This window comes from Sardina pilchardus, chromosome 14 (genome assembly GCF_963854185.1).
Source record: "Sardina pilchardus chromosome 14, fSarPil1.1, whole genome shotgun sequence".
Taxonomy (NCBI): Eukaryota; Metazoa; Chordata; class Actinopteri; order Clupeiformes; family Clupeidae; genus Sardina; species Sardina pilchardus.
In genome coordinates this window covers 11,672,598-11,697,062 of record NC_085007.1, presented here as the reverse complement: position 1 = coordinate 11,697,062, position 24,465 = coordinate 11,672,598, and the positions used below count along the sequence as shown (strand labels likewise).

General features: G+C 38.9%; 1 protein-coding gene across 1 annotated transcript; it reads right to left on the bottom strand.

Moving 5' to 3' along the window:
* Nucleotides 1–4,516: 4,516 nt before the first annotated feature.
* On the bottom strand, nucleotides 4,517–16,902 carry LOC134100423 (myosin heavy chain, fast skeletal muscle-like). Its single transcript, XM_062553611.1, has 38 exons — nucleotides 16,699–16,902; nucleotides 16,448–16,591; nucleotides 14,799–14,955; nucleotides 14,688–14,715; nucleotides 14,428–14,548; nucleotides 14,246–14,344; nucleotides 13,845–13,908; nucleotides 13,652–13,750; nucleotides 13,465–13,568; nucleotides 13,247–13,385; nucleotides 12,686–12,804; nucleotides 12,380–12,529; nucleotides 12,107–12,277; nucleotides 11,718–12,018; nucleotides 11,537–11,604; nucleotides 11,363–11,450; nucleotides 11,156–11,273; nucleotides 10,938–11,061; nucleotides 10,711–10,847; nucleotides 9,742–9,997; nucleotides 9,395–9,637; nucleotides 9,129–9,305; nucleotides 8,892–9,037; nucleotides 8,701–8,791; nucleotides 8,234–8,623; nucleotides 7,892–8,137; nucleotides 7,605–7,801; nucleotides 7,337–7,520; nucleotides 7,085–7,250; nucleotides 6,832–6,956; nucleotides 6,430–6,738; nucleotides 6,048–6,251; nucleotides 5,829–5,954; nucleotides 5,573–5,743; nucleotides 5,377–5,481; nucleotides 5,198–5,293; nucleotides 4,632–4,763; nucleotides 4,517–4,537 (listed from the first exon to the last, which is right to left on the bottom strand). Exons 1-38 carry the CDS (start codon nucleotides 16,900–16,902, stop codon nucleotides 4,517–4,519), a joined length of 5,820 nt encoding a protein of 1,939 aa, XP_062409595.1.
* Between the last annotated feature and the right edge of the window lie 7,563 nt (nucleotides 16,903–24,465).

Genomic DNA, 24,465 nt, shown 5'->3' with positions numbered 1-24,465 from the left:
TGCCATAAAGATTTTGTGCCAATGAAAAGGTATTCACATGTGTAATAGAGTTTTGTATAAAATTGTGCTTGTGCACAGAAACGTACTTGTAGAAATATTTCAATATTTCACATGTACAAATTATTTCTACGAACACACAATCTTTATGGTGTTGTTTTGACTCTATAGTGTCGCACCAGCACGTTCCAAAAAAAAAACACACATAGATTCATTCATACATGTACAGATTCGTATATGCACACAGCTACATACATACATACATTCAGATTCAGAAATACATACTTACAGTACATACTTACATTACATACAACTGTGTGACAGCACAACAAGCATTGCAATTCCAGATTTGTAAAAAGTATCTACAGGCATTTGAAAAGTCTGCCACACTCAGAAAGATCAGAAAGGTCACAAAGACCTCATTCAAATCAGTGAATGCCTCTCAAAACATTAAGTTTACAGCAACACTGTAAAAATTAAAAGTCTGGACTGTTCAGATAAATCAGATGTACAGTACAGCTATACCTTACCTTTTCCTCCCAAAACCAGATGAAATGTTCTCAGTTGTTATGATATCTAAAAATGATGAAATTTACAGTCAATTATTTTAGTAAAGGAATACATGTAATGTAGCTTAGGTTCATTAATTACATGCTTTAGAGATGATGGCAAGGACTAGGAGCCACGTCCTGTCTGTCTGTCTGTGAACGTAAAGAAAAACTTACTGTGCACTGGAACCCCCCTGCAGTCCTCCCATACTCCCAGCAGGTCCTTATATTGGCTGTATTCTGTCAACTAAGCAGAGCTTTTAAGGCAATGTGTGTTTGATTGATGTTTGTGGATCTATTTAAACATTGCCTCAACTTCACTGTCACACACAACAACAAAATAGGTGGTTTACCTCGTGGTAAGGGCTCATTTGTGAAATGATTTTGTCTATATTTTAACTGATTAATGTATGGGTTAAATTAGGATTTAATCATACATATATTAAAACACTGTGGGTAAAAAATCTGTGGCTAGGCTTAACTGGACAGAAAAAAAAACAGAAATAAGAAGTTAATGGAAGGAACACATTGAGCAATGATTTCCATCAATAAGTTTTCACTTAAAATTAACTTAAAATAATTCAGTTGCCATATACTTTTACATTCACAAATGCATTTAATTTGAATTATATGTCATAATTAGAGTGCAATGCTTGCCCCACACATACAGTATGTTTGTCTATGTATTTTTGCTTTTGACTTGTAGGCCCCTTGAAATAAATCACATGTAATGATGCACATGTGCTGCATTCTACATATATGCCCACCATGCAGTAAATTTTATGTCAGTGTTCCAAAAGCGAAGACCACAGCAGTTATATTACTGGTGCTCAGTGACAGTTTTATTGTAAACGCTGTAGATATGGGCATAAGTGCAAATAGACATCACTGTGAAGAAATAGCTTAAAGCTTAGTAAAGCTCAAGAGTGGGTATCATAAGTAATAAGAAACAATCATATAATTTTTGAAACTATTTATATAATTGTTACCCTTTTCCAGGCTACCCTTGTTGGCCTATTAAGGTGTGTTTTATTTTTTTTATGTTGGCTCTTCAAGCATCTGCAACCAACCATCTCCATAGCTGAAACACCATGCTGACATATTTATTATGAGACTGGTATGTTCCGTTCAGTTTGAAGGCACCACTGATTTGATCTGCCACATGACCTTTAAACTGCTTCAGTCTACACTGCAAAACAACAAAATCTTGCCAATCTAATCCAAAGTGTTATTAATCTTATATATCTTTTTGCTATTATTTTAAATGTAAAGAGACTTACCTAGCACCCTCTCGTCAAATCATTTTGTACTTAAATCTAATATGAGTCTGACTTTTTAAAGACGATTTATCAAGACCAATTTGGTCAATGCACTGGCAGCCAAATGTGTTTTTAGGATCAGAAGTCTTGAAATAAATGAATCTCTTATTAAATGAAGTCAAATGATTGTGATAGCACCAGGTGAGTCTCTTCAAATCATGATTGGATGTATGGATATAGGCAGATGGATATGGATGGGTGCAGATGGATAGATATACACTGAACAAAAAAAAACACTGGATTTACTTTTTTAATTGTGTACATTTGCACATTCTTTAAAATAACATGCAATCGATTGACTAAATGTAGAATTCGTACAGTATTTCTCTTTCGATTTACAAAATTAATGTATGCTGTGGCTACCCAATTTGGTCAATTAATTCATGTAATTTCAAAGGGATTGTGTTATACAGGTGGCATTTACTTATTCAGGTGTACTTATTATCTTCAATGTTTAAGATGAAGTCTTTAAATGAAACATGCTTAATATGTTGTGTCACAGTATTCAGAAGCATTCCTTGAGGTTGAAACATTGTGCCATCAAACAACTGATACTGTGTGCATCCAAAAGGAAAAGTCAGGTCTGTCCAATTTATTGAACCATATTACATTACAATGACATAAAACAGCCTAGTTTTGAATGACACATTATTGTGATCAAATAGTCATTCCAATTGAACAATCAATTTATCTCATTGAATCACCTAAGGTAAGCGTATATATCATTGTCAAGAAAAAGGAACAGGGTTTGTCACATTTATTAGATCACAAAACATTAAGTTAAACAAACTCATGTTTTTGCTTTCAAACACAATGTTAATACATTGAACTGGCACTTTCTGCCATAGCAATAAATTCATCCAACAGAATCATGTTAGATCAATATGAAGCAAAGAATGGCAAATGAACACATGAAATGTCTTGGTTCCACATGAAATGTCTAAGTTTACAAAACTGATTCATGCTGTGACAACCCAATTTGATCTAGTAATTTCAATGGAATTTAATAAGTTAAGTTTACATGAAGTATTTACAGTATGTCATTTCCACGTATTTGTGACACAGCCAGCATAAATAGGCCTTCATGTCACATTTACTAAACGACAAAACATAACATGTAACAAACTAGATAGATAGATAGATATATAGATACTTTATTGATCCCCAAAAAATTCAAGGTCAATAAAGTATCTATCTATCTAGCTATCTATCTATCTAGTATCTATATCTATCTAGTTTGTTGAATTTCATGTTTTGTGGTTTAGTCAATGTGACAAAAAAACCCCATGTTTTTCTATCAAACACAATGTTATTACATTGAACTGACATATTTTGTCACAGCAATACATTTATCCAACAGATTCGCACTGAACCAATGAGGCAAAGGAACACCTGGGATGTCTTGGTATCACCGTTTCATTGTGTTCCAATGAGTTAGTCATGCAGCTAACAGTGTTGCCAAAACCTGGGATAAAGCAGGCAGTCTGCCCAAGATGTGAGGCCTCCTTCTTCAGAGTTCGGGGGTTTTGGCTTGTCAGATGCACGTGTATCCAGAGATGTAGTGGTAAAATAAGAGGTGAGTAAACTATGAATTCTGCAATCTCAGTGAGGTGGACTGCGACGTACAGTATCAGATTTTTAAAAAAGGCATTCAGAACGTCTTTGATGATGGTGGAGGTTATTGACTAATGTTTATATCAATTCCAGTGGTATTAAATGGTTCCTAGAGTGTTGATGAGTGCACATATTGTGAATGTGGGTAATACAGTGTGATGTTTGAATGTTAAAAGATGATAAATGATTAACTCGATTTCTGAAATTTAAGAGGTGGACTTGCGTTTAGCCTTCCCTGATGTGAGGATGACAGATTTTATGACAGTAGTAGAAGACAATACTGTTTCCCAACTGTAGGGGGACCCCAAGAGCAAAACTTACATGGTGTTTCTTTAAACCATAAACCACAGTCTGTCCTAATTTGACCAAGTGCTAGACTGGGAGCAGAAGTCGGTTTTAACTTAATGTAGACCGGGACATTTTAAAAGGGACTTTATATTCAAATAGGGAGGTTGAAACATTTTAAAGGAAAACTATGCAGGATTGGCGATTTCATCGCGGTTTCGCTTTAACTTTTCGTTTTCGCTCATTTTATGCTTGTATATTTCTCTGCAGAGCTTCCCCTACAGCTTTAGCGTGTATATTTTACAAAACTCGTCAATCGGTCAGTCTGCCGTGCCTTTTCATGAGACTTTACATGACACTTCCTGGAGTAGAGCATGGGTGCGTGCCCGGCGGCTCCTGAAATTGCAAGCGTGGTTCTACCGCTACAGACCACTAGGGCGGCCGAAAAAAAAACACCGTTCGATTGGTAATGACTCATTTAATCGTATATAACAGTATGGAACAAATTGATTAACTGAAAAATGTTGCATAGTTTACCTTTAAAAGTGACTTTATATTTAAATAGGGAGGTAGAAACATATTACAAAAACAACCATATTATTCTGAGTGTGATTCTGATCACAGCTAATTCTGATTCTGATTAAATACAATATACGCAAATACTCTGAAGAGACTTTTATTGTGTAGGAATTACAAAATGGACACAGTAATCAGGATATTAATCCAAAGGAGTGACCAGACAGTTCACAGGATTTACTCTGCAGCCTCCTTGCCCTGAAAAAGAGAAATTGAGGAATTAAATAAAATTTTGTATAAACATATGGTGATGGCTGACATAATACATTGAAATAAAGTAAATTAGATTTACCTTTCCAGAGTCACGGCTCTTTGCTCTCATTTTGTTGACCTGGGATTCAGCAATGTCAGCCCGCTCCTCAGCCTCCTCCAGCTCATGCTGAACCTTCCTCAACTTAGACAGGTGGGAATTGGATTGCTCCTCCTATTAATGAGCAAACATGTCTGATGAGTGTCAAGGCTTCTGTTTTGAAGCATACCCATATTTGTGAAGATTAATTTAGGCTCCAGGTTCTTTTAAAAGGAGTAAATTGAAAACACGTTATTCTTTTAAGTCCAGTGTTTTCAAATTAAGCTAAAAAAAAACTATCTTGTTTATACAAAATTTGTTCAAGTTCAAGTTCAAGTTTATTGTCCTGTACTCATAAAAATAATTTATAAGTAATGAAATTCCTTTTGCTCAAGTGTCCATAAATACATTAAAAAGAAAAAAATGGATACTATACAAAAGAGGGGTTGGGGAGCACCAAGGAACACCCAGAAGCAACAGGGGCAAGGAAAAACTCCCTTGTTCAGGAAGAAACCTTGGGCAGATCCACGGCAAATTTGACCATACTGGCAACTTAAGAAACTACTTACAGCTTCCTCAGACTGCCTCTTGTATGCTTTGACCTTCAGCTGCAGCTTGTCAACCAGGTCCTGCAGTCTGCCTCCGTTTTTCTTGTCCTCCTCAGTCTGAAAAGACAACCAACCTGTCAGTCGTGGTCCTTCTCAAGCTGAAGAAATGCTGTTCAATAGTGATTAAAGAAAATTTGCACCTGGTATGTGAGCTCCTTCACTCTCCTCTCATATTTCCGGACACCCTTGATAGCATCAGCACCACGTCTCTGTTCAGCCTCAATCTCATTTTCCAGCTCACGAACCTTAACATAAGCAATGTTTTAATTCAAGACAATGTCTCCATTTTATTAATTACATTCTCCACATTTTTTTCTCACCCAATTAGTCACTCACCCTGGACTCCAGTTTCTGAAGTTGTTTCTTGCCACCTTTCATGGCCAGATTCTCTGCCTCATCCAGGCGGTGCTGCAGATCCTTTACAGTGACCTCCAGGTTCTTCTTCATCCTCTCCAGATGAGAACTGGTGTCCTGCTCCTTCTTCAGCTCCTCTGCCATCATGGCAGCCTGAATAATGTAACATTGTGTTTTAGATCACACTAGCTGCATACAGTATTTATAATGCGAAAGTATGAAAAAAAACCCTGCTTACATCAGTGATGGCCTTCTTGGCCTTGTCCTCAGCATTTCTAGACTCCTGGACAATATCATCAACCTCACCTTGGACTTGAACCAGGTCAGACTCAAGCTTCTTCTTGGTGTTAATCAGACTTGTGTTCTAAAATTCACAAACCAGATCATGTCAATTGTAATTCATATATCTTATATTGTATATTTTAGTTCATTCATTTTGTAACATCCGTCTCTCTACCTGGGAGTGCAGGAGGCCAACACGCTCACTGGCATCAACCAGCTCCTGTTCAGCCACTTTGCGGCCTCTCTCTGTCTGCTCCAGTGCAACTCTGAGCTCCTCAATCTCAGACACCATCAGGGTGTTCCTGCGCTCCACCATGGCAACCTGCTCCTTCATGTCTTCCTGTCCTCTGACAGCATCATCAAGGTGCAGTTGGGCATCCTAAAAGAAAAACATGCAATGACAAAAGACATGTCATGCTCATGCTACCAACAGACAGCTCAGAAGAAATCATATACTATTGATTTGATTTAAGGACACACTTGTTACTATTAACCATATAGTAATAGTAGGATTAAATCAGACGGGATCATTTTTTATATTTTATGATATAACTGACCTTGAGTTGACCCTGCACATTTCTCAGTTGTTTCTGGGACTCAGAAGCCTGGCGGTTAGAATGGCTCAGCTGAATCTCCATCTCATTGAGGTCACCCTCCATCTTCTTTTTGATTCTCAGGGCATCATTTCTGCTCCTGACCTCAGAATCCAGAGTGCTCTGCATGGAGTCGGCTATTCTCTGGGCGTTCCTCTTGATCTGCTCCATCTCCTCATCTTTCTCTGCAAGCTTCCTGTCAACCTCACCCTTGATCTGGTTGAGCTCAAGTTGAACACGAAGAATCTTGGACTCCTCATGCTCAAGAGTTCCCTAAAAAAAGAAGATTGATTTTATAATGTAAAAAACATCTTAATCTCTCATCTCAGTTTCTCATTGTATAGAAAAGCCCGTCTGATTTTTTACCTCAGCCTCTTCCAGGGCTGTTTGGATCTCAGACTTCTCAGTCTCAACAGTTTTCTTGGCCTTCTCCAACTCATGGATGCTTTTTCCAGTCTCACCAAGCTGCTCAGTCAGGTCAGAAATCTCCTCTGAAAATATGCAGTTATATTAAAGACAACATATTCTGGCAGTTTAAAAAATATTTTTTGAAGGGGATTTGTTTTAAGTTATAAAAATATTTTTTGAGGGGGATTTTTTTATGTTATTGTTGACTCACGTTGCAAGTTCTTGCTCTCCCTCTTCAGGGTCTCAAGGTGGTCTAGAGACTCCTCATAGGAGTTCTTCATCTTGAACAGCTCAGTGCTGAGAGTACGAGCCTCTTTCTGGGCACCTTCCAACTCTGCTTGACCCTCTTCGTACTTCTGCTTCCATTCTGCCAGGACCTTTAACAAATAATTTTGATGTAAGGCTTACACTTATTAAACTTGTACCTACATTCCACATTTGAATGATGTTTTGTTGGTATTACCTTGTCAAAGTTTCTTTGCTTCTTGTCAAGGTTGGCAGCTAGACCATTGGCTCTCTCCACATCAATCATGAGGTCCTCAACCTCACCCTGGAGTCTCTGCTTGGTCTTATCCAGAGAGGCACATTTAGAGTTGACAGCCTCAATTTGCTCCTCAGCCTCCTGGAGACGCTGGGCAAGCTTTTTTCTGAAAAGAAAAACACCAGATTTATATGTGCCAGTAAATAGAAGGTGAACAAAATCTATATCCAAATTACGTTCTTTAACACACTTGGACTCTTCAAGCTCCTCAGTGCGCTGGATAGCGTCAGTTTCGTATTTGGTCCTCCACTGAGCAACCTCGCTGTTGGCCTTGGACATGCCACGTTGAAGCTCAGCCTTTGCTTCCTGCTCCTCCTCAAACTGTTCCCTTAGAAGGTCGCTGTCATGACGAGCTGACTGAACTGCATGAGCCAGGGCATTCTTGGCCTGTTTGTTAACAAGTAAGGGTGTTTATTAAGCTTTTCCCAAAAGGTGATTTATGGTATCCAATTTAATTTCATGCAAAGGTATTAGTACCTTGACTTCCTCTTCATTCAGTCTTTTCAGCTCCTCAACTTGCTGAGTGAAGGCCTGCTTACTTCTAGTCAGCTGAGACACAAGGGCATCTTTCTCCTCAACCAAGCGACCAAGCTCACCATTTTCAGTCTGAAGTCGTGCTCTCTGAGCACTAAGGTCATTGACCTGACGGGCACCCTCATCACTCTTGGCCTTGGTTTCGCTAAGTTGGTCCTCAAGGGTGCGGCACATCTTCTCCAGATTTCCCTGTTCATCAAAATGTCCATTTGTAGCAAAACATTATTCAAATTAATGTAAATTGATTTGTTTACAAGATAACATGAGGTTAATCATCTCACCAACCTTAGCTTTAGCAACAGCCTCCATGTTGCTGGCGAGATCATCAATTTCCATCTTGTATTCACTCTTCTCCTTCTCAAGCTTCTGCTTGACACGCTGGAGGTTGTCAATCTGCTCTCCCAGCTCAGCCACGCTGTCGGCCTGCTTCTTGCGGAGAGCAGCAGCAGTAGCTTCATGCTGCAGGGTGGACTCCTCAAGGTCACGACGCAACTTCTGGAACTCAGCCTCACGCTTTTTGCTCATCTCAATCTGAGCAGCTGTGGCACCACCAGCTTCCTCAAGCCTTTCACTAATCTCTTCAAGTTCCCTGGAGAGATCAGCTCTCTGCTTCTCAACCTTGGCACGAGCTGCACGCTCAGCCTCAATCTCTTCCTCCACTTCCTCAATGCGGGCCTATTGGGAAAAAAAATTATAAGTTAGAAAGAGAACTAATAAAGCTCAGACTTTGAGTTTGTGGATAACAAGTAAACCTGAAGCTCTTTGATCTTCTTCTGTAGCTGAGCACCAAGGGACTGTTCATCTTCAATCTTACTAAGAAGTTGACTTGTTTCAAAGTCCTTCCTGATTAAAAACAGATTGGAGAAAAGGAAGAATACTTTCTCAAGTTGGCTGTATACATGGGAATTAAACAGTAATATTTTGTAATAAGTAATGCTTTTACTTCTTTATCTTCTCCTCAGACTGCTGCTTGTCATTCTCTAGATCCATGATGTTCTCCTGGGCCAACTTCAGGTCACCCTCAAGCTTTCGCTTGGCTCTCTCAAGGTCCATACGGAGCTTCTTTTCTTGCTCCAGGGAACCCTCAAGCTGCAAATTTGAAATGTGAGGTGAGAATGTAAGAAATGGTCAAATTTCAGTAGGATACTGTACATTGTCAAATGTTGATATTTGTACTTACATCATCCACTTGCTGTTCAAGCTTAGTCTTGGATTTGGTGAGAGTGTTGACTTTGTCTTCTTCTGCCTGAAGATCATCAAGAGTCTGCTGGTGGGCCTCTTGGAGGGCTTTCTTCTCTTTTGTCAGCTTAGCTACGGACTCATCCTGAGAGGCCATCTCTTCAGTTAGGTTCTTGACCTGCATAGAGGAAGTTTAACATTAGTTAACAATGTGACTTAGATGTTTTATTTTTTACAGATTACATTGGTCAGCATTTTATTCCTGACCTTGTTCTCAGTGGCATGTTTCTCCTTCTCCACTTTGGCCAAGGTCAGCTCCAGATCATCAATGTCCTTCTTGAGCTCAGAGCACTCATCCTCCAGTTTCCTCTTCTTGGCAGTCAGCTCAGCATTAATTTCCTCTTCATCCTCCAGTCTCTCGGTTGTCTCTTTGAGCTTGGCCTCAAGTTGGATCTTACTTTTGATAAGACCCTCACACCTCTCCTCAGCATCATTGAGACCCTCAGATCCCTATTGTAAACATACGATACAAGCATGACATTAGATGCTATTGAGAACATAATGCTGAGACGGGGCAGTGCTTTGAATGTTGAAATCATATGGTATACACTTACGGATGACACTTGCAGTGCCAGGTCATTCCTCTCTTGCACCAAAGCCACCATCTTCTCCTCCAGCTCCTTCTTCCTGGCTGTTGTCTTTTCATGGTCCACTTTGAGTTTCTCAAAGCTCTCCTTCAGACCGGCCAGCTCTTTTTCAGTTTCAGCACTCTTCAGCAGAGGTTTGATCTTGTAGTACACCTTCATCCAAGGCCAAGTCTTGACATTCATGAATGAGCGTATGTTGTACTGAATGGTGAAGATAGCCTCCCTACACAAGAAGAGTGGTGAAACGTATACTTAAATATTCTTTGTGGAATCATGATTACATTAAATGGTTAGAAAGTAGGGATGTAACCGTATCAAAATCACACAATAGGATAATACCTCATTGACAATCCGCAGTACCAACTTACTTTTGGTATTAGACCATAAACGGGTAGTTAAATGGCATAAATATGGATGGTAATTTTGGTATTAATAGGCAAAACGTGGTCATTAGATACCACATCACATCACATCTCACACATGATATGATGATGATATTATGACATGCATAAAGGAAAACTGTCTGTTATTATATGCTTCATGCTAATCTGACATTTTTCTATAGGCAATGAACTAAGATATCAATTGCCTACATCAGATTGAAAGAAGCTTAATAGTTTAGTAATTTGGTAGATAATGAAACATTCTCTGTGAATTCAAACTCTCATTTGTATGCAGTGCATTGTTGCATACAAAATGAAATTAAACTACTACATTTTTGCCTGTTATATCCTTTCATACCATCACATGTCCACAATGATATCGAGACACTTTTGATATCGCAATATTGTGAAATTTACAATACCGTTATTATCCTAGTAAAACATATAATAGGATCTTCTCAGGCATATTTAAGATTTTCATTTAACAAACAACAATTGCATTGTTAATTCAGAGGGTTACAAACTTCTGAATGTGTTTGATATACAAATGTACCTCCTTTCCATCATCTTCACAAACTCCCTCCTCATCAGGTATGCACGGCAGAGAGCCTGAGTCATTGTGACCAGAGAAGCCAGTTTCTCATCTCGCAACTCTTCTAGGGTACCCAGCAGACCAGCTTTGAAGAACACCTGAAAAGAGAAAAAATATTACAATAATAAGGAAAATATCAGGATGAATCTGACACAGAAAAATTGTGCTCTAGATTGCATGGTATCTACCTTTGTGTGTCCAAACTTGTATTGTGTGTGATCAACATCAATGGATCCCAAGAGCTTCTCAGCAGCCTTCTTGTTATCAATGAACTGACCATCAGGGATGACACTGGCATTCAGCACTTTGTATCTGAATGAAATAAATGTCCATATAAAGCATTACCTTTTCCTCTCTAAAGACAATATTGAATATATGTAATACTTCATTGGCTTTCTCAGTTCACCTCTGCTTGAAGTCACCGTAGAGGATTCTGCTTGGGAAACCCTTTCTGCAGATTCTGATACCCTCCAGCACACCATTGCACCTGAGCTGATGGATGACCAGGAAGTTCTGCATATAACCTGCATGTCAAATAGAGATGAGATCTCATATTCTCAACATAATAGATGAATAATGCCTATATCTTCATTGACTACCAAACACCCTTTACCTGGTTTCTTAATTTCATTTGGAATCAGACAACGCACAAAGTGAGGATGGGTGCTCCTCAAGTTGGTCATCAGCTTGCCCAAGTTCTCCTGTTGAGATAAAAATGCAATCAAAAGATCCGCTCTGCTTTTTAGTAGGATGATTTTTTGTTTTGTTTTTGGTTTAATGTACATACCCTGAACTGTGATGACACAGTCTGCATGGAGCCACCCTTCTTCTTCTTCTTACCACCACCACCTTGCTCTGGTGACACACAATTTATTCAATAGTTGAGGTATATGTATATGCAGTTTTTTGTATTTCATGAACAGGATATTTTTGCATGAGCTTGAAGGCATGTATAGGTTTTTTGTTACCCTCAACAACAGGTGGGTACAAGGTAGGCAGGAGTTTAACTCCCGACTTCTGGTACAGCTGAATAACAGAATCGTTCAGTGGATCCTTGTTCTTGTCCAGCCATCCAGTAACATTGTAGTCCACAGTGCCGGCATAGTGCACCAGGGAGAAGTGGGCCTCAGCACAGCCTTTTTTGGGCTTGGGCTTCTCAAAGGCCCTATTCTTGCCAAGATGCTGGTCATACAGCTTGTTCTTGAAAGTGGTGTCAGAGGCCTTAGGGAACATGCACTCCTCTTCAAGGATGGCAAAGACTCCCATTGGCTGTTGGAAAATGAGCTTAGTTTTAAAAGTAGGAATTATAAAACAACACAAATCTAGTGCTTGACTCATTTGATTCATTGAAACTGACCTTCTCAATGAGTTCAATGCAAGCAGCCAAGTCCATGCCAAAGTCAATGAACTCCCATTCAATGCCCTCTTTCTTGTACTCCTCTTGCTCCAGAACGAACATGTGGTGGTTGAAGAACTGTTGCAGTTTCTCATTGGTGAAGTTGATGCACAGCTGCTCCATGCTGTTGTACTATGTAGGAGAAATGTCATACATAATTGGAGAATATTACAACATGAGTCACTAGAAATAAATAGTTGGTGAACAACTATTGAATTGGTGAATAACACTCACATCGAAAATCTCAAAGCCAGCAATATCCAGCACACCGATAAAGAACTGGCTTGACTGTTTAGTGTCCAACATCTGGTTGATACGGATGACCATCCACAAGAACATCCTCTCATAGATGGACTTGGACAAGGCCGAAACTGAGTTATTGACCTGAAACAGAATATTCAAACAACGGTCATGCTATATTCAAACCTAAAACTAAAATGCTTATATGATAAAAACAGGTAATTTCACTATGAGCAATTCTGTCCAAACTCTGCCAAGTGGTTTGTGATCTTGTGAAGCTCTTAGTGACTAGAATAATACCTGTGGCACAGTCTGACCCTTGGTGACAAACTCATTTCCAACTTTCACTCTTGGGTAGCACAAAGCTTTCAGCATGTCAGCGGAGTTCAGGCCCAGAAGGTAAGCGACTTTGTCAGCATCTAAAAAAAAGTGCCAAAGTGTAGCATTTTGACATTTGTAGCAACCAATTTCATACTCCACACTCCAAACAAATTCGGGACAACTTATGAAACACGTTTGTTCACCTAAATCTCCTCTCCCTAAATCAGAACATTTGTCTAAGATAGACAAGTCTCACAAAAAGAAAGGTATCAGAGTGACCATTGTTTTGTAAATGTTTGTCTTTAAATGAAGATAGATAGTTTCTTAATCCAGAAGGAAATTTAGAATATGAATATACATGAATATCCATGTTGATATAATCACATGGCGGTATTTCATTTTTGGGCATGGTGTACAGTAGCAGTGACAATGGTTCTGCTTGAGAATCAGTCAAAAATGAATGAGTGAATGGATAAATAAATAAGAGTAGAGTACCCTTTAGTTATTACTAGAAGTGACTGGTCCATTAGTGTAACTTACCCTCAGTGCCATCAGGCTCAGCCTGCTCCTCACGCTGCTTTTGCTTGAATTTCATGTTGCCATGATGTAGCACAGCACCAGTCAGCTTGTAAATGGTCACTTTCTCCTCTCCGCTGAAACCCAGGATATCAATGGCATCCTGAAATGATAAATTGTTTGATTATTTTGGAGCTTTTTCAAGAAATCAAAGGGGGGAAATACTTATGTGGAAGACTTACATCTGTGGCATCCAGTTCCTCTTTGTCATCAATGCTGGCCACAGTAATCTGACCCTGACTGCACATTGGGAAGTCATAGGGGTTGGTTGTGATGAGGGACATTTCTGTAGGGGTCAAATTATATTATGAATTCAGAATGACATACATGTATTGATTTTTGAATGTTGGTTGAAAATATTAACCTTACCTATGAGCTCAGGCTTGTGGTTAGTCATCATCTGGTAGAAGATGTGGTAGCCTCTCTCATCAGGAAGCTGGAATGTCACTCTAGACTTCTCCAGTAGATCTTGTTAAGCAGGAAAGGATGCATTTTCATTTGATACATTTAAGGCAATAATTAAATATTTCTTTAAACAGATGAATTATTTCGTTATACTTACAAGTCTCGATATCAGCCCTAGCCAGTTTCCCAGATGTGCCAAAGTGAATTCTGATGAATTTACCCTGTTTGAGATTACATTTTGAAATGACATGTATTTGTTTAGCTGAAGCTGTTAACCAATGCAGGTTACAAGTTACAAATGAGGAAACTATTAAAGTATTAAAGAAATATTAAAATATTCAGTAATAGACCTAAGAGTAAAAATGAATACTGCCTTTACTGATACAAAAAGTAAAATATGATAGTGTAGAGTAGAAAGTAGAAAACCAGAGAATGGTTAAAAAAAATACTATTAGATATAAAATAAAGTTTTAGTGTGTTTTGTTAAAAGAAAAGATGTTCATTCTGTCTAAAAACAACAAAATAGAGGTAGGCGTTTTGATAAGAGACTAAACTTACGAAACGTGAAGAGTTGTCATTCCTCACAGTCTTAGCATTACCATAAGACTCCAGCAGTGGGTTGGCAGCAATAATCTGGTCTTCAAGAGAGCCCTGCAAGTCCATAGATATATTGTTATTGAAGTTCATGTCTGGTGCTATGATAATTAGCCTATAAATATGCAAGGGGCCCCTGCCTTAATTTTTCCAGCACTGGCTGGTGGAGCATCTGCTGCTCCCTTCTTCCCACCAGACACTGCAATTGTTGCAAAGTACTGGATGACACGCTTGGTGTTTACAGTCTTGCCAGCACCAGATTCTCCGCTGTATTGAATAGAAGATATTGCAATATTTGTAATTTACAATTACAAAGTGTACCAGAAGAGTATACTCTATAAGCTATGCAAAATTTAGCCCTTTATTAAAACCTGTAAAAAGTTATAAGGGATACTTTGACACGTACGTGATCAGGACAGACTGATTCTCCCTGTCTGTGGGGCAAAATAGAGATGTACATGAATGGATCAAATAGGTAATGTATTTTTCAGTGTTGGCTTTAAAATTGAAAGCATACCTTGGAGCATGAACTGATATGCGTTGTCAGAGACAGAGAAGATGTGGGGTGGGGCCTCTACGCGCTTCTTGCCTCTGTAGGCATTCACCACTTCGTCGTCGTATACTGGGAGCCACTTGTAGGGGTTCACAGTGACACAGAAAAGTCCAGAATAGGTCTAGAAAGAGATAAAGAAGATTGGTTTCTCAGCTTTTTATTTTTGGGGTACTAGCAGCGAAGCTGCAGAACCCCATTGTTTTTGTTAGCATTCTTCCTATTATTATTGGGGGTCTAGCAGCAAAGGTACAGAACCCCATTGTTTTTGTTAGTACTCTTCCTATTATTATTAGGGGTCCGAGCAGCGCAGCTGCAGGAACCCTATTGTTTCTGTGCTGTTCAATTTCTCCCCAAATTCTGAATTTCGCCCGGCAGCTCAGGCTGGATACCAGCAGGTCTAGTTTGCATTGCCAGAATCTTTGGCTCCAATCAGAAATGGCCATACTCTAGTCCTGGCACACTATTGGCCGGTGACGTGACGATACCGAAACTTAAGCAGCAACGAAACAAAAGCAGTAGCCGATGTCGCTTTTGTTTTGGAAGATGAAAAAGGCACGTTTTCTTTGAAAACAGAACAAAAACTTGACCCGGAACAGTTCATACAGCAGAAGGACGTGTTTGCGATTCTACCGACCGGCTTTGGTAGGCTAAAAGTTTAATTTACCAACTAGCCCCGCTCGTACGGAGTCATTTGAACGATGCACATTGATCACGCCTTTTTTGCAGTAGAATCAAAGGGCATCTTCCCCAGACTAATGTTCAATCTTAAAAGATTGAGCTTAGCATGGTGAAAACCAGACTAACCAATACCCCCATAACCCAAAATTGTGTACTGCATCCAAAGGTGGAGCTATTGTAAAAAAAAGTGAATCCATACCAGAATGACCTTGACCCTAAATTCTTTCACCATATTAATCTCTAAACTCGTGTCCGAGTAAGAACACATCGCGCACCCATACTAGAAGTTTATCCTGGCTTTGCCACAACGATTTCTGGATCATATTCCTATATTTTGCACAAGATTGACAACAATAATATGAATGCTTACTCGAGGAAAATCAAAGTAGCCTATGCAGTCAGACAGGGAAATGTATTCAATTCGCACTAAGCTATTCACGCGGATCATCTTGTCCCATTTGTATTTTGCTGTACTGAAAACTGTCGGAAATATGTGAAAACACACGGAAAATGTTTTAAGCATGGACTTATTCGTGAAGCCGACCCCATTCCTCGCAGATTTTGAGGAAGGAAAGCTCTTCTAAATCTGAAATGTTTGATAAGCAGGTGAATAATCATGTATGGAACTAAATATAGGCACTATCTCTATACGTTTCACATTAGGCTACCTAATTCTTGATATCCTCTGGTAAAACTAATTGCAGATATAGGCTGTTGCATAGTTTGGTACTATTAACGCATGTTGCATGGCCATTTATCTAGAAACATATGCCTACTTCGAAGTGCTATTTTTAGTAGCACAAAGTTGCCATGAAAGTGGCTTTGAGTGCTTGCTCATGCCATGGCATTTCTGCGATTGTACTGTTAGACCCCCACATTGCTGCTTACAGCTATGTTTTTTCTTTTCCTAATTTGGTCAAAAGTGTAATGCTTACGTAGATCATCCATGCTGCATAACGCTCTTTGAGGTTATACAGGACAGAGGCTTCATTGAGGTGGGTCATCATGGCCATGTCCTCAATTTTGTCAAACTTGGGAGGATTCATGGGGAAGACTTCATCTTCCTTTACTGTCCTTTCCTAAAACCAATGTAGAAAACAGCTTTAACAAAGAGATTTATTCAAGAAACTTTCTATGAAAATGTCATTGTATTACCAGAATCATTTTAACAGCCTTTCCAAAGTACCTCCTTGGTTTCAAGCGTTTCAACAGTGGCTTTGCCACCTTCCTTCTTTTTGATTGTACCCTTGATGTACAACTCCTCTTTGTCACACACATAGCAAGCACTCTTTGCATCAAAGGGCTTGGTTTGGGCCTCAAGTCTCTCCTTCTCAGGCTTACGAAGGTAGATGGCGGCTTTGCCGAACGCGGCCATTTCACCGTCCCCCATGGTTGCTGGTTACTGCATTAATCATAAACGTGAAGAGCAGACAGTTTCAACGTAACACACTTTATATAATAATCAGACACGTACAAACACAGTATGGCAAATAAAGTGGTTGACAGTCATTAGGAGAGAAAAGATGGAAAGCCACAGTTGCTTGCCTAACGTCCATATATGGAGCTTATCAATGTAAACAGGGTACTCAAACTCAAAGGGTAATAAAATATCAAACTTTTGTAAAGTCTTTTGTAAAATCAGTCTATATCTAAATAATAATTGAACCGATTTATTTGCTGCATCATCGTCAGATATAATCACATCCCTTTGGAAAACCCTCAAACATGTTGGCTATTTGCTGTCCTTTACACAAGAAAAATGTTTCTGCGCCTTCTAGAGTTCCACTTCAAACAGTAAGTTTGAACATCTTAATGAGTGCACTCAGAGTGGTTTCATCTGGACACCATCTGCAAAGACTGAATATTTCTAAAGAAATTAGACCTGAAAAGAAGCTACACCTGTGTATGGAGTAAAAAAAATGCCATAAAGATTTTGTGCCCGTGAAAAGGTATTCACATGTGTAATAGAGTTTTGTATAAAATTGTGCTTGTACTTGTAGAAATATTTTGTGAGTGCACATGTACAAATGATTTCTACGGACACACAATCTTTTTGGTGTTGTGTTGACTCTACAGTGTCGCACCAGCAATCAGTGAATGCCTCTCAAAACATTAAGTTTACAGCAATACTGTAAAAGTTAGAAGTCTGGACTGTTCAGATAAATCAGATGTACAGCTATACCTTACCTTTTCCTCCCAAAACCAGAAGAAATGTTCTCAGTTGTTATGATTATCTAAAAATGATGAAATTTACAAAGTCAATTATTTTAGTAAAGGAATACATGTACAGTAATGTAGTAGGCTTAGGTTCATTAATTACATGCTTTAGAGAGGATGACAAGGACTAGGAGCCACCTCCTGTCTGTTTGTCTGTGAATGTAAAGATAAACTTACTGTGCACTGGAACCCCCCTGCAGTCCTCCCATACTCCCAGCAGGTCCTTATATTGGCTGTATTCTGTCAACTAAGCAGAGCTATTAAGGCAAGGTGTGTTTGATTGATGTCTGTGGATCTATTTAAACATTGCCACAACTTCACTGTCACACACATCGACAAAATAGGTGGTTTACCTCGTGGTGAGGGCTCATTTGTGACACATTTTGTGAAATGATTTTGTGTATATTTTAACTGATTAATGTATGGGATAAATTCGGATTTAATAATACATATATTAAAAAACTGTAGGTAAAAATCTTTGGCTAGGCTTAACTGGACAGAAAGAAAAACAGAAATAAGAAGTTAATGGAAGGAACACATTGAGCAATGATTTCCATCAATAGGTTTTCACTTAAAATCAACTTAAAATAGTTCAGTTGCCATATACGAGTGCAATGCTTGCCCCACACTTCTGTTTGTCTATGCATTTTTGCTTTTGACTTGTAGGCCCCTTGAAATAAATCACATGTAATTCATACAGCCTTTAAATATTAATGTGCTGCATTCTACGTATATATATGCCCACCATGCAGTAAGTTTTGTCAGTGTTCCAAAAGCGAAGAGCGCAGCAGTTATATTACTGGTGCTCAGTGACAGTTGTAAACGCCGTAGATATAAGGGCATAAGTGCAAATAGACATCACTGTGAAGATATAGCTTAAAGCTTAGTAAAGCTCAAGAGTGGGTATCACAAGTTATAAGAAACAATCATTGTTGTATTCTTCTTTAATCTATAAATCTTTAATTCTATAATTCTTGAAACTATTTATATAATTGTTACCCTTTTCCAGGCTAGCCGTGTTGGCCTATTAAGGTGTGTTTTATTTTTTATGTTGGCTCTTCAAGCATCTGCAACCAACCATCTCCATAGCTGAAACACCATGCTGACATATTTATTATGAGACTGGTATGTTCCGTTCAGTTTGAAGGCACCACTGATTTGATCTGCCACATGACTTGTAAACTGTTTCAGTCTAGACTGCAAAACAACAAAATCTTACCCATCTAATCCAAAGTGTTATTAATCTTATATATCTTTTTGCTATTCTTTTAAATGTAAAGAGACTTACCTAGCACTCTCTTGTCAAAACATTTTGTACTTAAATATAATATGAGTTTATCAAGACCAATTTGGTCAATGCACTGGCAGCCAAATGTGTTTTTAGGATCAGAAGTCATAAAATAAATCTCTTATTAAATGAAGTCAAATGATTGTGAGAGCACCAGGTGAGTCTCTTCAAATCATGGTTGGATGTATATGGATATAGGCAGATGGATACATGAATGGGTGAACAGATGGATGGATATACACTGAATTTGATCAGTTAATTCTAATGAAATTGATCAGGCTTAGGCCTACATTAAATGTCCATGTAATTTCAAAGGGATTGTGTTATACAGGTGGCATGTACTTATTCAGATGTACTTATTATCTTCAATGTTTAAGATGAAGTCTTTAAATGAAACATGCTTAATATGTTGTGTCACAGTATTCAGAAGAATTCCTTGAGGTTGAAAACATGTGCCATCAAACAACTGATACTTTGTGCATCCAAAAGGAAAAGTCAGGGCTGTCCAATTTATTGAACCATATTACATTACAGTGACATAAAACAGCCTAGTTTTGAATGACACATTATTGTGATCAAATAGTCATTCCAATTGAGCAATCAATGTATCTCATTGAATCACCTAAGGTAAGTGTACTGTATATAATATCATTGTCAAGAAAAGGAATAGGGTTTGACGCATTTATTAGATCACAAAACATTAAGTTAAACAAACTCATGATTTTGCTTTCAAACACAATGTTATTACATTTGAACTGACACACATTTATCTGCCACAGCAATAAATTCATCCAACAGAATCATGTTAGATCAATGTGAAGCAAAAAAACAAAAGGTTGCCATACTGAACCAGTGTATGCAAATGAACACATGGTTTCACCTTTTCATTTTGTTCCCATGAGCCTTTGCAAGAACAGATAATCATGCAGCTAACAGTGTTGCCAAAGGTCTTCACATGAGTTTCTTAAAGAGGGTTATGCTTAGAGACCAGGGGCCGGTTTCCCGAAGCCTTCTTAACGCTACGTAGTTCGTAACCTCTATCTTAAGCTCTACCCTAAGTACTTCACGCATTTCCCGAAACCTTCTTTGCTACGAATGTCTTTCGCACGTCGTTCGTTGGTAAGAGTGGTCTGGAGCACTCTCAGACCTCTCTTAGCTGCACCTTAGCAATGTTTCGACTCGCGACGCTAGTCGCCGCCACTGTACCCTACAGCAATTTCCGTTACGCATGCAACTCATATGATACAAAATCACTATTTTGGTTCGCCAATGATTTTATGTAAGTATGCTAATTTAGAAAATAGTTTCTGGAAATGTTTTCATGCAAATATCAAACGTGCACGCATTTGAAAATAGTTAAAAGCGCTTTATTCTTTGCTTCCCCCCACCGTCCTACAATGTTTAGGCCTAATGTGCGGGCTTGCTGTCATGTTTAATGTTAACCAAAGGCACACAATACTGAATGAGGATGTTGGTCAATCAGCTGTGATTAAAAAAAGTCTACATAGCCTATTTCAACTAGAAAAGCACAAACCTCCCCCAAGCAAACACATGTAGCCTACGCCTCCTGCATCCAGACGGTGATACGAATCACTCACAAAATTAAATAGTTTCTTCCTTGGGTCATTTCAGATCTTCCCTGGAAATTTAATCGAAATCCATCTTTAACTTTTAGAGTTAGCCTATCTTGCAAACTAACGGACAAACAAACAAACAAACAAACAAACAAACTAGAAAAGCACTCAGAGAGCGCAGACCTCTGCTTTCAAACATGAAGCGTTCGATTCTTTTTATCCATGCGGGAAACAAACTAACACACCAACAAACAAACCCAGATGAAAACATAACCTACTTACCTACGTAGATCATTTCATTTCTAGACTACGTTTTTTATCATTGTGCGCTAATAAGTTCATCCACGTTGAAGTTGCATGAATGTTGTGGGGGCAATAGTATAAGCAATGGTTTTGGTGCAAAGAACGCTTTCATAAGTCTGTCAAGCCTCCGCGTGAAATAAAAAATCGATTTCTGAGCAATCAATGTCACCTAATTCAGCACCTTCATGGTGGACAGTGCCTTATACGTCGGACGTAAGGAGCTTTTCGTAAGAAGACTCTTAAGTGATAGTTCGGGAACCACGACTAGAAAGGTAAACAACTTTGGTAAGTTATACCTTTGGAGTCTTCGTAGCTCGCTAAGAGTGAACGTTATCGGGAAACCGGCCCCAGTATATTTTGGAGGCGAGTTGTATCATATGTTATGCTTTGAGATGAACCATGCTTTGTTTCCACCATGAATGTGTCAGGTATTTAGCATGCACAAATTATCACTGATTTCATAATCATCATGATTGCCTTAAATGAATAATTTATAATATAAAGGTACAGCATAAATATTGATGTGGCAATGGAATGCCTACCTTCCTTACCACCATCATATCGTATAGCATTGAAATGACAGGATCATTAAATATGCACCTGATTTAGTATGGAATTAGGACATACATGTAGGACCTCATTTCTAACTTTGGCAGTGTAATATAAGTCAATACAGTAAGTGTATATGCTTTTGATCCTGTGAGGGAAATGTGGTCTCTGCATTATCCCAATCCTACCAATAAATTACTTTTTAAAGTAATAGTTGTTTGCCAATCCACCCATTAATGGGTTTATTCAATGTACTGTACCTACTGTACTTGACTGATAATGTCTGCAGGAACTATTCAATCTTAAATAGCTACTGGTTCCTTTTTGCTAATATTTTTAAAGTGTCAATAAATAAGCAGAAACTGAAGGCATGTTTGTTTAGCATGGTCTTACGTGCATTATGTACGGGATAATGGACGACACGCCGTGCGGTTATTCAAAGTTAATGCACGTTCTAGACGGTGATACGGCCCGTCTAGAAAAGTGCATTAACTTTGAATAACCGCACGGCGTGAAGTCCATTATCCCGCTTATTCCACTGTTGCCACTTGCGTTGTGTTCGTTTCCGGTGTTAATTTAACTACTTTTCCCAGACACATTTCAACTAATTTCTTAAACTGCGGTTACTAGTTCTAAATGGATGGTTGCTATGGCCAAAAGCCAGTCGTTAGTTCTAATCTCCCGTTGTCAAGCTGGCACATCCCAGGATTCTGATGAACGTTAACTTTGAAAGATCGGGGTTCAGTTCATCCTGTCGGGAATTATTTTCCGATAATGACCGGCGTTCTATACATTATCCCTTAGATAAAACGCACGGCGTGGAGTTGATAATTATCCCACATTAACCCGCTTCTACCACTGCTACTATCAGTTTCGTTTATATTGCCGCTGTCTTAGATGCAACGTTTTTACCGTTACATTCACATTGGCGAATTAATATTCAAGTGTGATAAGCCCCAAAATAAGGAACTTCTTCATAGCCGTGCGACGTGCGTACTATCGAAAAATAATGCACATTCCAAATAGCGTATCACAATAGGAAATTTTACCAAGCATACGTTAGACCGGACCCGCGTCACACAGAGCAGGTTGTTTGCGCCACGCCCCTTTTTGGGGGAAAACAAGCCCTCAGAACAAGCCTGAAACAAGCCAAAGTGAACAGGTGTTGTTCACGGTCACTGATCTACAGTATAACGAATAACTTATCATTTATAGATCAGTGTTCGCGGTAGACAGACATGCCGAGAAGTTGCTGTGTGGTTGGGTGTACCAACTACAAAGCTAAGAACCCCTAACATTAGGCTACACCAAAAATGTATCAGACCAACGAAAACGGAAATCTAGGCTAACACTTGGCTAACACTAGCAGCTAGGCTATCGGCTATGACAGAAATTATCATATCTTGGAATTATCTAACAAACATACTTTACATCCAAACCTGTCAGTCAACTACACAACATTACAATTAAAATAAGAGGCCAAAAATACAGGAAAACAATTTAGTTATTTAACTGGAGATTCAATGAGATACGAGTATGTCCGGGTATGACACTGGCCACTGCTACTGCTAGCAGGCTACTCGGGAGATCGAAGGGACATGTTTTTACTTTGATTGAATTAAGCTTTTGAACGTATTTTTCACGTTCAACGACCGTCAAAGTGGTAATATATTGAGTGGTCCTATTGATTCGTTGTGTTTTCTGTTATCATTTACCCCTACGATTTCGGTACGAATTACGTTTATTGACCCTAATTTGTATTGGAGTTAATGAGAGACGTTGTTTGTTTTCCCCCCAGAAGGGGCTGGAACGTTTCTCGCAAGTGAAGTTCCCGGATGTGCCGGTCTAATGCTGCATTCCAGACCTCATCCAAACAAGTGGGAGGTGGGACCTACCCTACCTGAAAGGTTCTACCTCCCACTTCAAAGCGTTCCAAGCATTTTGGAGTGGGAGGTTTAGAAAACATGGGTGACCGACGTAACGTTAGCATACCGTCGTAACGTTAGCATATTAGGCTAGGCTAACTGTACGTTATAACGTTACTCTCACAATACGTTGTATTCTTTGTTGACACAATTTTAAGTCATAATATGAAGAACAAGTTAATTATTGTGTCTAAAACAACCCTACCCTAAAGTTTATAGCATATTCCTTGAAGTTATCCCTCACGGAACATGTCTCCATGGGCGCCGCCATAATCCTCCCACTTCATTTTGTTGAGGTCGGGGCAGGTTGAGCTCATACGAGTTCGCAAGTAAGAGCTCCCACTTTGACAGGCGTTCCAGTGCATCTTTCGTAGTTGGAGGTAGGATAAATCCCACATCCCACTAGTTTAAATGCTGTCTGGAATGCACCATAACGTATAACATAATCTTAACATACCATTTGATTGACTCGTGAGCCACAGTAGCCTAGCCTATCAGCCTCTTGCCTCTCCTTTTGTTTAGTTTCAATATCATGAAATAATGTGATAATTTCATGTAATAACATGATAAATATCATGTAAAAACATGAAAATATCATATCTTGAAAAAACACAATATTTTCATGCTATGACATGACAATATCGTTATCATAAAATAACGTGATCATTCCATGTAATAACACGAAACTTATCCTGTTAAAACGTGAAAAAGATCTTGTTAACGAAAACTTTCACGTGATTAGGCTACTTGATACTGAGCCTGGTTTTTTAGTGTGACAGCAATACAAGTTACAGCTTCATTCCATTTCACAAATTACGCATAATACCATATTCCAAAAGTGTTGTTTTGCTCCAGATAATAGATCTCTCTCTCTCGCTCTCTCTCTCTCGCTCTCTCACTCTCTCCCTCTCTCTCTCTCGATTGTGAAGGCCCGTGGTGATGGTTTCAGTGACAGGTTGAGGTAAGCAGATAGGCATCTGAGCATAGTCAAGTCAATCTTGTCAGTACGATGGAACATCGCCCGGGATTTGGTTTGGTGTTTTGCTCAGGACAGAAGACAGAACATACAGTACAGACAGTAGGCCTACAACATACTG